Below are 12,098 nucleotides of genomic sequence, written 5' to 3'. Positions count from 1 at the left end.
TATACTTTTTAACAATTATGCATGTCTAGGCTGTTGTTAAAAATATGATATTTTATTCATATCTGATGTGGTAAAGTGGTAGTTTTTATTTTTAACTTTATATTTTTATTTTGTTGAGTAGTAATAATTAATAACATTTTGCAATTGTAATTTATAGGTAATTTGTGAATTTGGAAGGATTAGAACTATGTTTGGATGTGATAAGTACAAGATTGTGTATGATCTTGTCTCCATAGTAAAGGTATAATCACTAAACATTATATAAATAAAAATAATTAAAATCAGATACAATATAATCTCAAAAAGAATTACAATAAAAAAGCCAAAAAACTACAGTCCTTTTCCTCTGCATATATGCTTATTGGAGATGTTCTTGTGAGCACAGAAGGTGCAGATACCATATCTTCACAAAGCAATAAACTTGGTAAAATCCCAAAACTTATTACGTGATTCCGTCGGAATTGGTGATTCCCATCATTGTCTGCAATTACATTTTCCAACATTTTATATTCCTTAGGTGTACTTTCTCATGGATTCACCTATTCTGGGCATCCTGTATCCTTTGTTGTTGCATTAGAAGCTCTCAAAATTTATCAGTACTTTCGTACTTCACATCTTCAAAAAATAATAATAATTATTATTATACAATAAATGTTTATCACATTTTATATATTTTCAGGGAGAGAAACATTGTTGATATAGTAAATAAGGTGGCACCAAAGTTTCAAGAGGGTTTAAAATCATTTTCCTCAAGTCCTATAATTGGAGAGGTATTCATTATATATTATTTTTGTGATTATAAAATGTAGAAAAAATACAAATGTTTCTTTTTAGCCTATGATGATTTTGTATATCATTTTATATGTTAATACTCATATTTAGGGATGAGCAAATGGACCGGGGAACCGGCCGGAACCGGAGCCCGATGGAACCGGTCGGGCCGGGACCGGGATGTCATTTTTGTAGATTTTTGGAACCGGGAACCGGTAGGAACCGGAACCGATATAACCGGAACCGGTAGAACCGGTAAAAACCGGAACCGTATGATGCTATTTTTCAAGGACCGGTTCCAACATTTGAAGACAGGACAAGAACCGGTAGGAACCGGGAACCGGTAGAACCGGACCGATAGAACCGCCGGGCCGGTTCGGTTCTTGATTTTGGCCGAAGCCGGTTCCCGGTTCGGTTCTTGATTTTGGCCGAAGCCGGTTCCCGGTTTCGGCCGGTTCGGTCCTTTTGCTCATCCCTACTCATATTTGTAAGCGCATTTCCATCATTTCAGATGATTTTGTACATCATTTTCTATGTTAATACTCATATTTGTTGTGGAGTAACTGCTCTACATAGTGTATGCATGATGTTGGTGTAGATGTTATGGTTGTAGAAAGGTATTTGATTCAAAATTTAAATTTGTTCTTTTTAAATGCCTTTAAATGTTAATCATATTTCCTTTTGTAGATACATGTATTTTTCATGTAGTAGGAGCCAATTTGGCATTCAAGATCCTTATTTTCTTAAGATGTATTACGATGGCGGTACAGATGAGGGGACTTTAAACTTTGACATTGTCTTTAGTGGTACACACCCCTGACCAAACTACCATGAAGATTCACGTTATATTTATCTATAATCTAATTTCAAATTGTTGGTTGTAAATCCATCTAATGAGGCCATACATCAAAACTTTTTCTTATAATAGTCATAAATATTGAATAATGTTGAATAATTGGTCACAAAATAGAAACAAGGGGAGAGATATGGGGAGATGTATGGTAGGATAGAGCATACAAATGATTTAATGAGTTTAAATCGAACATTGAAAATTTTCAAAATCATTTGCATATTGAAATAGATTGGAAAGAGAAATTAGAGTATACATAAGATTTAAATGAGTTTAATTCAAAATTTAATTTAATTTTTAATTTTTTAATTTATTATTATTATTATTATTATTATTATTATTATTATTATTGTTGTTGTTGTTGTTGTTGTAAATTACAGTGGTTCACATTTTTGATTATTTTTTATTGAGGCGAGTTCAGGGGTGAGTGGAGAAGAAACAACTATAAACTTTTTTTTTGTCCCAAAACTTAAAAAAATATCATCGAATGTGTGCAATTGTTATGCAACTCACAACTTTTTTTCCAAAACTTACCAAGAAAATACTATCTTTGATCACTGTAAATTTAAAGATGGTTGGACATTTTTGTCCCTGATAACTAGAAACATTTTTTTAAGTTTTGACTAAGTAAATGTCACTCGATTTTCATGGATCGGTTTTAGTTGAAAGATCGAAAAAATTTCCTTCTGTTTTAACATGTTTGTCCCTGACAGATTTTGACATTTTTGTGCATGCAAAATAAGTTTTGACATTTTTGTCCCTACAATAAAGTTGACATTTTAACAATCAAAAGTGATGTTTATGTAAGTACATTCCAGAATACTTGGATACAATAACAACCATGAGAATACGTTATCATTTCAGCCTCATCTTTTGCATATGGAACTAAATTGCGGTGGAAAAAAAATCTGTGAATGCTGAGTGTGGGAGATGATATATATATATATATATATATATATATATATATATATATATATATATATATATATATATATATATATATATATATATAAATTCTTTACTATTCTAATAAGATCTTTTTTATCTACTAAATTAAGCTCTGGTCATGAAAATTTACTTTTCATTTTAGTTTTTGGGAAGATACAAAGAGATTGTTATTTCCTTTCTAATGTATCCATAAATGAAATGTTAAAAATGATACATAGACTAGAAAGTAACCTTGTGAATTCATTATAATTACAATGTTATATCTAGCATTTAAATCAATCTTTTGTATCAATATAAAAGCTTTTGTCATTATCAATGCTTCCAATCTTGCTACTCTTTACTAAATATACTCCAAAGAAGAATTACACTTTAGTTTTATTTCTTGAAATCTTGTATCAAATATACCTGATTATTTGGTTATCGTTGATCCTTTTATTTTATAATTTTGGATTTGGCACCATTTGATTATTCCTAAATTTTGTTTAGCTTTGACTATTGACTAAAAGGCTACAATAACACATTAATCAAAAATATGGGTTGCCATGGAGACGATCTAATAAAAAAAATGAACGTCTTAATTATTTATTTGTTATAAGTTTAATTTACATTTATACATACATTATTATTTACGAAATAACTTTTTATGTATCATATTTTTAATAAACTAATTTAATAAATTTTTTTAAATCATTGAATTTTCATTATTATTTTTAATCATCAATATACTTTGTCTTCGTTTCAATTTCTTAATTAAGCATTCAACATTCATGTTATTGACCATGACGGAGCGTTTTACTTTTTCATTTTTTTTCCCCGGTTATAGCATTGGCCTTTAATTTCATTGTTGATTATAACATTTTTTCATTTTTTTCAATTCTAGCATTCAAGTTTTATTTTAATGTCAATTATATCACTTTTTTTCTTTTCAATTTTAAAATTCAACTTTCACTGGTCTTTAATTTCAATGTAGATTATATCATATCTTTCATTTTGTTTTTCAATTCTAGCATTCAACTTTTTATTTTAATGTCAATTATATTATTTTTTCAATTTTAACATTCAACTTTCGTGTTAATGTTGATTATAGCATTTTGCTTTCATTTTTTTTTGAAGTATAACATGTAACTTTCATGTTAATGTCGATTATAACTTTTAATTTCATCTCAATGATAATCATGTATTTGTATTTTAATCATAGCATTTTTAATTTAATACGAATTATAGCATTTTACTTTCGTGTTAAAATCATTCGTATCATTTTATTTTTTAAAAACTATCATTTATAACAGTCTACTTCATCAAAATTGTTTTTTTTTTAATAAGGATTTCGAACATGAAAGGATTAGATATAGATCCTATAGTTGAAAAATATGTAATAAAGAAAACATTACACATATAAAAATCTTGGAATAAATAAGTACAAATTTAGTAATCTTGAAATAAAAAGGTTTTTGCATTGGCAAACGAGTATTTGCAAATTTATGATAATGATTATGTTTTTATTAGTATATTTTATTTTAACTTAGTATATATATAAAGATAAAGATAGGATAAAGTATGGTAAAACTAAAATGAGAGTTTGGATTTACAACATTTAAGTAAAACTGATTATTTTTTACTATTAATCAAGGACAATTACCCTTAAAACTTTGGGGCTACAGTTTCGGTTAATCCATTAATCAATTGTTGATTACAGTGCGACGATTTTCCGTTCCATTTCGTCTCCACTAACCCGTGTCTGCTCTATACGAATCGCAGCACTCTCGTCTGTCTCACCAGAATTTCAGATCGATCGATCGCCTTCTTTCTCGAGAGCAAATGTTTAAATTCTTGAAAGATGTTGTCTCCGGATCTGGCGCCGGCGTCAAAGATTTGCCTTACAACATCGGCGAACCTTATTCCTCCGCTTGGGGCTCTTGGACTCACTCTCGCGGCACCTCCAAAGTAACTTCTAACATATATTTCTTTTTATCTATATATGTTTTCATTTATATAAATGTTTTTTTTTTGTGTGTTTATGGATGTATATATATGAAGATTCTTTATATCGCTTGTACTCCCGAGTCCTGACTCATGTATATTTGTGTTGTTAACCGATTCAATTGTGCTGCTGAAATTCCCGAATTGAATTTTCTATTTCTGCGTGGTGTGTAGATTTGAGCATTAGATGTCAGTATAGTAGGATCAAGTGAGTGAGATTTGTTAGGGTTGGTGAACTTGTTAGGGTTAGCATTTGCTGTATGTATATTGTTAAGGATCGAAGTTAGTGCAGTTGTTATGGGGGTCACGTTATATAGCGAATTGGATTATATTGGAATTTTGTGATTCATGGACAGTATGAGATCTAAAGGTTTTTCTTGCAACATGTACAGTCTGTTTATATAGTTTCTGATAAATGGTATATAGCTGTTTCTTGAAATACTTATCAGTTAGAGACTCACCATACTAAACCATCTATGAACCTTTTGAATGAATGACAAATTCACTTCAGGTTGTAATTTTATTGGTTGTTTGTATAGGACGATGGATCCCCAGTATCAATATTTTCTCTTACAGGAAGCAATGCCAATGATGGACATTTAGCTGCAGGGCGCAATGGTGTCAAGCGGCTTCGAACAGTGAGTTTCTTCTATATATAATTTATAGTTTGTATCTGTTTCTGACTTTTTGTTGAGTGGAACCAAATCTGTAATTTGTTATTTCATTTGCAGGTAAGGCATCCAAATATATTGTCGTTTCTCCACAGTACCGAGGCTGAGATATTTGATGGATCATCCACAAAGGTTGTTATCTATATTGTCACTGAACCTGTTATGCCACTAGCAGAAAAGATCAGGGAATTGGGATTAGAAGGTACACAAAGGTACACAGCCTCATTTTTCAATTGATTTTTTTTTTTTTTTTTTTTGGTGTTTTCAAGTCCTGAGGTTGGTTCACTCTTTTTGACACCAGGAATGAATATTATGCTTGGGGGTTGCATCGCATAGCTAAAGCTGTGAGCTTCCTTAATAATGATTGCAAACTTGTAAGTATTATTGTCATATGGATGTTAAGTTCACATGACATTAGTGTAGGGAACGATCTAATTTATCTATGTCACCCTGTTTTTGACTGGAAATTGCATTCTTTTAATGTGTGTTTGGTTCAGGTGCATGGTAATGTTTGTCTGGAAAGTGTGGTGGTTACTCCAACTTTGGACTGGAAGTTGCATGCTTTTGATGCTCTTTCTGAGTTTGATGGGAATAATGAACTCTCTACAGGACCAATGCTGGTATGCCATCATCACTCAATTATACAAATGGAATCTTATATTATATAGCAACAATTCAAAATTGCTTAAATACCTTTTTTGATGGATTCTGGCTTCTTATCTTTCGTTTATTTATATCTAGCAATACGAATGGCTTGTTGGCACGCAATACAAACCAATGGAGTTGGCAAAATCAGACTGGGCTACAATCAGGAAATCTCCACCATGGGCTATTGATTCTTGGGGTTTAGGTAAGCTTATATAATATTGCCTCATTCTTTTTTTTTTTTTTTAATAAAAAATATCTGTTTACTTTATCTTACTTAAACTTATTACCAGGCTGTCTCATCTATGAGATTTTTGCGGGATTGAAACTGAGCAAAACTGAGGAGCTACGAAATACAGCTTCAATTCCAAAGGTCAGCATGCCATTGCCATTAATGATAGCTCACAAGAAACTAACTTGTTCTTTCTTTGTTTCTGTGAAATGTTGTTTGCATTTGTTTTTGTTATTGATTATTATGCGAAATGCTGATAGTTAAAAGATTTTGGTGATTTGAATATTCATTTTCATCTGGGTCTGTGTATTTCCTGTCTCACAGTCTCTACTTCCAGATTATCAGCGGCTCTTGAGTTCTATGCCTTCTCGCAGGTTGAATTCATCAAAGCTTCTTGAAAACTGCGGTTTGTCCCAACACTCACTTGCTTCACTTACAATTTAATGTATCTTACATTATTAAGCCTATAGGTTTTAAATGCTAAAAAAAAACACCAAACTTGTTATGGCAGAGTACTTTCAGAACAAGTTGGTGGATACCATTCATTTCATGGAGATACTTAATTTAAAAGACAGTGTCGAGAAGGATACATTCTTCCGGAAACTTCCAACTTTAGCAGAGCAGCTGCCTCGTGAAATTGTTCTCAAAAAGGTATATAGTTTTTTTTTTTTTTTGTGCAAGGAATATTGAATTGAAATATATAATGTGAAGTTTGTGTTATGGATTTGCAGTTTCTTCCTTTGGTAGCTTCCGCCTTAGAATTCGGTTCGGCTACTGCACCTGCTTTGACTGCATTTTTGAAAATGGGTGCTTGGCTTTCACCAGAAGAATTCAACAAAAAGGTTAATATGTTTTTCATTCTATGTTGTGGTGTGTTCCAGGTGGCAGCTGGTTTTCTTATTCTGATTGTTGGTGTTATTATTAATGTTTGATTTGATGTAGGTCCTACCAACAATTGTGAAGCTTTTTGCTTCTAATGACCGAGCTATTAGAGTTGGACTCCTGCAGCATATTGATCAATATGGGGAGTCATTTTCTGCCCAAATAGTTGATGAACAAGTAAGAATCAAAATCTTTCTAGTGTCAGACAAGCTGATTGGTTTGGTTTGGCTTGATTTGGTCTCACTCTGTGTTTCCTTCGTTAGGTGTACCCACATGTTGCTACTGGTTTTTCGGATACATCTGCCTTCCTGCGTGAGTTGACTCTTAAATCCATGCTTGTTCTTGCTCCAAAGGTATATGTATATGTCATGATTATCAAATGTAGGTTTTTATGAATGATTTAATTTTAATCTATTTGTTTACTCTTTAACATGCAGCTGTCACAACGCACCTTATCCGGGTCACTTTTGAAATATCTTTCGAAGCTCCAGGTGGATGAGGAACCAGCAATCAGAACAAATACCACAATACTACTTGGGAATATTGCTACCCATCTTAATGAAGGGGTTAGTTAGTTAGTTAGTAAAACCCCCCATTTGCATTTTTTTAGTAAAATACTCACTGATTATTTCAAAACTCCTTTCTTTCCTTGAAGCAAATGAATTTATTTATGGTTAATAAAATTGCAGACACGCAAGAGAGTGCTGATTAATGCATTCACGGTTCGTGCTTTGCGTGATACATTTCCTCCTGCTAGAGGAGCAGGTCAATTTACTTTGGTTTTATATTTTCCCCTAATGAAATTACTTAATTAATTATCAATCTTTCTTTCTTTCTATATTTTTTTTTTTTTCTAAAATACAAATTCTCATTCTGGGGGTGGCAGGTATAATGGCTCTGTGTGCCACCAGCTCTTACTATGAACCCCAAGAGATTGCAGCTCGTATACTGCCAAATGTTGTTGTACTCACAATTGATCCTGACAGGTTACCTTATTTTCCTTTAGTTGTATTAGCGAGTGTTTATTTTTCCAAATTAAATTTTTTTGATTTTCTGCAGTGATGTCCGGTCAAAGGCCTTCCAAGCAGTTGAACAGTTTTTGCAGATAGTTAAGCAGTACCATGAAAAGGTTGTTGTTTCATGTTTTTATCTTTTTAGAATCCCTGGCAGGTTACCTTATATATCGTTGGTTATTATTAAACAATGTGTTTAATATGTTTTTGTAGACATCTGGTGGGGATAGCAGTGAGGGTATGGGGTCCACAATTTCATCACTTCCAGGGAACGCAAGTATACTTGGGTATGTAATCTATTTATTTTGCTTCTTGCCGGCTTTAAAAAGTAAGACTTGAAAGCCAACCAACAATACATGCAATTGTAATTTATATTTATATATAATAATACAGATGGGCAATGAACTCTTTGACAACAAAGGGCAAACCCTCTGAACAAACCACACAAGCAGCGCCTCCAAAATCCACCTCACCTCTTGTTTCTGCTGTCCCAACTACAGGTAAACATTGTTGTAACAAACACTACACTACTAGACATTTCCTTGACACAAATATAATTTCAATTTTTTTTTTTTTTTTTTTATAAAATAATTACTGGATTTCTATCATCTTAGTAGTAGCATCACGTACACATACCCAAAGTACAACAACACTAGTCCGAGGTGGAAGTTCAGATTATGGTGGTGACATGGCGGATCAACCTGCACCGGTGTCACCTACCTCGACTGACGGCTGGGGGGAGCTTGAGAACGGTATTGGTATTCATGAAGATGAAGAGATTGAAAAAGACGGGTGGGACGATATGTTGCCACTAGAAGACGAAAAACCGCCACCTGCCCTTGCAAACATCGAAGCAGCTCAAAAACGGCCTGTCATACACACAAAACCACAAGGTATTATTTACTTATTCATGTTCCAACTTTTATGATATATATTTATTTATTTGTTAATTTTATAATATTGTGTTTTTTCAGGATCAATTCCTCGGCCGAAATCTACGTCACATGTGAGCAAAGATGCAGATGATGATTTATGGGGTTCAATAGCTGCCCCTGCCCCTGCCCCTGCCCCAAAATTGGGTTCAAAGTCTTCAAATTCGAATGTGAAAGTAGCAGCAGGAGGAGGGATTGGTAGTGGGAGTGTTGTTGATGAGGATGATCCATGGGCTGCTATTGCAGCACCAGCACCAACCACAAGAGCAAGGCCTTTAGCAGCTGGGAGAGGAGGTAGAGGAGGAGGATCTAAACCTGGTGTGCCAAAATTGGGTGCCCAGAGGATAAACCGGGCTGCTTCAACGCAGAAGTTTTGAAAATAGAAAATTGTGTGTTTATACTTCAATTTTATTTGGGTTTTTACTTTTTAGGTTGAAAAGTTGTATATTTGTTCAAAATAATCTGTATCTTTCCTTGCTCATTTTTTCCATCTAACCTTCACATTAAAAAAAAAAAAAAAAAAAAAAAGTTTGAATGAAAAATTCCATGCCTTGACTTCTTTGCATATGGCCTACACTACGTTTCTGAGCATTTCCTTCTTTTATTTAATGGAACACAATTTAGATGAAATGATAAAACTTCCGTCTTTTTACATGTATTTGCTGTTATTCAAGAAAAACCACGTATTCAAACTTTAATATATGTTGCTTCTTACGTCATCTGAAACTAAATCTGCCTTTTGGAGCACATTCAAACATGAAACATTTTATAAAGATCAAGCATTACTTTTATGAAAATTGACTGGGAAACGTACTCAATTATAGCAGCATTGTATTCTAAAAAACCCACTTATTATAACAAGATAGTTGTGAATAATTACAAATAAAAATACATATTGGGAAAATGAATATTTAAACAAATCTAGTCTTTTTATGTTTTAACAATGTACGTACCTAAAGAAATTAAAAAAAAAATGAATTGAAAATATACAAAACTTTTAAAAAGGAAAAGATTAATTTTGTAAAATGAACAGATAAAACTACTGTAAAAAATGTAAAAAGATGAAAAATTATATATTAAAACAAAACTAAATTTTAAAATATATGGATATAAAATTGAAAATATTTTATAGAGAAAATTTAGACAAGATTCGAAAGAAAAAGTATAAGGAAAAACAAATATAAAAATCTGAGAGTTTGGTTGGGCTACGTAAGTCCGAATTATAAAATAATAGAATACAAATATAATTTCTCATATTTGGCTATTTCAGAACTACAAAGACCGAAAGAAAAAAAAGGTTAAAATGTTATTTTAGAATATTCCCATCTACAAATTCTACATTACTTTAGAATTATGAAAAGATTTGCTTATTTCTCGAAAATACAAAAATCGAAAGATGGGGGTGGGGAAGTAGGTAGAAGTAGAAAAGATGTCGACCCAAACCTTTTAAATAACGAACACGTGTGGCTACTAGAGAACAGTCAACGGCAGATATTAGTGCCACGCATGAAGTTCAAATTCACTTCCCCTCTAACATTTGCTTCCCTTCCTTAAGTTTTAGACACCCACCCACATCTTCTTTCACAAATCACAAGCACAACTGCACAGCAACACCGACTGCAGATCCACCGATTCCAAACAAATCTCTTTCGTTGGTAAGTTTTTCTCAGCCATATTATTATTAGATGATTTTAATTGCTTCTGCAACATACCATCACCTGTGATTTTGATCATTATACGAGTTCTGATTTTTCAGCATCTGAATCAAGTTTCTCTTCGACTGAATAAATATCTAGAAATTTTTTTAATCGGCATCCATTGGCTGTGGCCAGTGGGTGATTTTGAGTTATAGAAGAGGATCGAGTTTCCTCCAATTCGACTGACATATATATTTCATTATTTCTAGATTTAGTTTTGGATTTAGATTCGAACTGAAGTAGGTCATAATACTCAATTGAGGATCAACGTTCGTCTTTTAAATTTCCGTCTATTGAGCTTTATGTGAGGATCAGAATGGTATCCATAATTTTGCTTACTAATTAGTTGGTACTCTCTTCTAATTCTGGTCAAAAATTGAATTTAGGTTTCAGTGAAGAAGACGATCAAGAACACGTTCTGAAAGATGCGCTCCCATGGTCCTCCTCACCATCCTCCTCCACCGCCACATCATCACCCCCCTCCGCCTCGCCATACCGACCATGATGGTCCACATGGTAACTCACTGGTGTCATTCTGCTGTTGCCCTTGCATAATGGTGACCTCTCTGATTGGGAGTTGCTTCTCTTGTCTCTGTTACCCTATCCTCCATTGTTTCGGAATGGATCGTCATCAACCTCCTCATCCTCATCGTTACTAGGCTACTAGCTAGTAAACTATCTTCATCTCGTATCGTATCCCCAACAATCACCATGTAATGTTGTTGTTCCCCTGTTCCTGTTTCAACTTTTATTAATCATTTTCTTTGTTTTTGGCTTTTCTATGCTGTTGTGTTCATGGGTACCTTTTTTATCCAATGGATATGTAATCGGATCTTTGGATCTTATCATGTAGTTGATTTCTAAAACATGTGTTTCATTTGGTGCATCCGTGATAATCTGAGAAAAGCAATCTATTTAATTGCCACAAAAAGATTTTATTGTAGCTAAAACCGATATATGTTGACGCAAGAATATATTATTATTATCAATTTATTATGAGTGAAGTTAACCATTTTGGACAAAGTAGCTTTCCTTCTTATAAAAATGTTCGAATAACATTGAATTTGTGGTTAGTTTAGAAAAGTTAATGAATTCTGGATAGTAGATCATGAAATTTTAATTAAAAATGGATCAAGTTATAATATCCCTACGTGGTGTGTGTGTGTGTGAGCATGCGCTTTCTAATACTTTATCATTAGTATCGTTTTCGAGTTTTGAATCTTAAAATTAGTGGAAAAAATGAAAAAAATAATTAATTAGATCTTTTCTAAAAAGTAAAGAAGGAAAGTAAAGTTCTTGATTGATTGATTGTCGAAAATCCTTGTCTCTTCTATTTGAGAAGCATAGTTTCCAAAAAGGTAAAAAGTATGTTCCCCATATATATGAACATGACCAAATAAATACTCTCGCCAAACTAGAAAAACATGCAAAGATCATTTTACTCGTTGATCAAAGCATAATTCAAAACAAGAAGGTT

General features: G+C 32.8%; 1 protein-coding gene and 1 long non-coding RNA gene across 3 annotated transcripts; both read left to right on the top strand.

Annotated features, from left to right (window-relative positions):
• Positions 1-4,245: 4,245 nt before the first annotated feature.
• Positions 4,246-9,405, top strand: CTEXP (kinase family with ARM repeat domain-containing protein). 2 transcript variants are annotated; one of them, XM_078977097.1, is made up of 20 exons: positions 4,246-4,513; positions 5,089-5,187; positions 5,281-5,432; positions 5,522-5,594; positions 5,718-5,840; positions 5,962-6,070; positions 6,159-6,238; positions 6,422-6,503; positions 6,609-6,748; positions 6,829-6,939; positions 7,040-7,156; positions 7,243-7,332; positions 7,417-7,545; positions 7,669-7,744; positions 7,866-7,965; positions 8,039-8,108; positions 8,206-8,279; positions 8,386-8,492; positions 8,610-8,885; positions 8,967-9,405. In XM_078977097.1, the coding sequence occupies exons 1-20, from the start codon at positions 4,388-4,390 to the stop codon at positions 9,299-9,301; spliced, it is 2,469 nt and encodes an 822-aa protein (XP_078833223.1). In that variant the 5' UTR covers positions 4,246-4,387; the 3' UTR covers positions 9,302-9,405. The 2 variants fall into 2 exon arrangements, with proteins under 2 accessions (XP_078833223.1, XP_078833222.1); XM_078977096.1 differs by having other exon boundaries at positions 8,607-8,885.
• Positions 9,406-10,313: 908 nt separating this feature from the next.
• LOC145028412 (uncharacterized) lies at positions 10,314-11,507 on the top strand. The gene is made up of 2 exons (XR_013675995.1): positions 10,314-10,579; positions 11,008-11,507. It is a non-coding gene; the product is annotated as an uncharacterized LOC145028412 (long non-coding RNA).
• Positions 11,508-12,098: the final 591 nt, after the last annotated feature.

This window comes from Lactuca saligna, chromosome 2 (assembly GCF_052625555.1).
Source record: "Lactuca saligna cultivar CGN05327 chromosome 2, ASM5262555v1, whole genome shotgun sequence".
NCBI lineage: Eukaryota > Viridiplantae > Streptophyta > Magnoliopsida > Asterales > Asteraceae > Lactuca > Lactuca saligna.
Note: the sequence above shows the minus strand (reverse complement) of the source record. Positions and strands in the feature narration are given on the sequence as shown.

What these genes read in the sequence shown, in the direction of transcription:
- CTEXP (XM_078977096.1), top strand. Translation starts at nt 4,388, where the DNA reads ATGTTTAAATTCTTGAAAGATGTTGTCTCCGGATCTGGCGCCGGCGTC. An exon ending in TTAATAATGATTGCAAACTT is followed by an intron (nt 5,595 to 5,717) that starts GTAAGTATTATT and finishes TGTTTGGTTCAG; the next exon opens with GTGCATGGTAATGTTTGTCT. An exon ending in CTCACAATTGATCCTGACAG is followed by an intron (nt 7,966 to 8,038) that starts GTTACCTTATTT and finishes GATTTTCTGCAG; the next exon opens with TGATGTCCGGTCAAAGGCCT.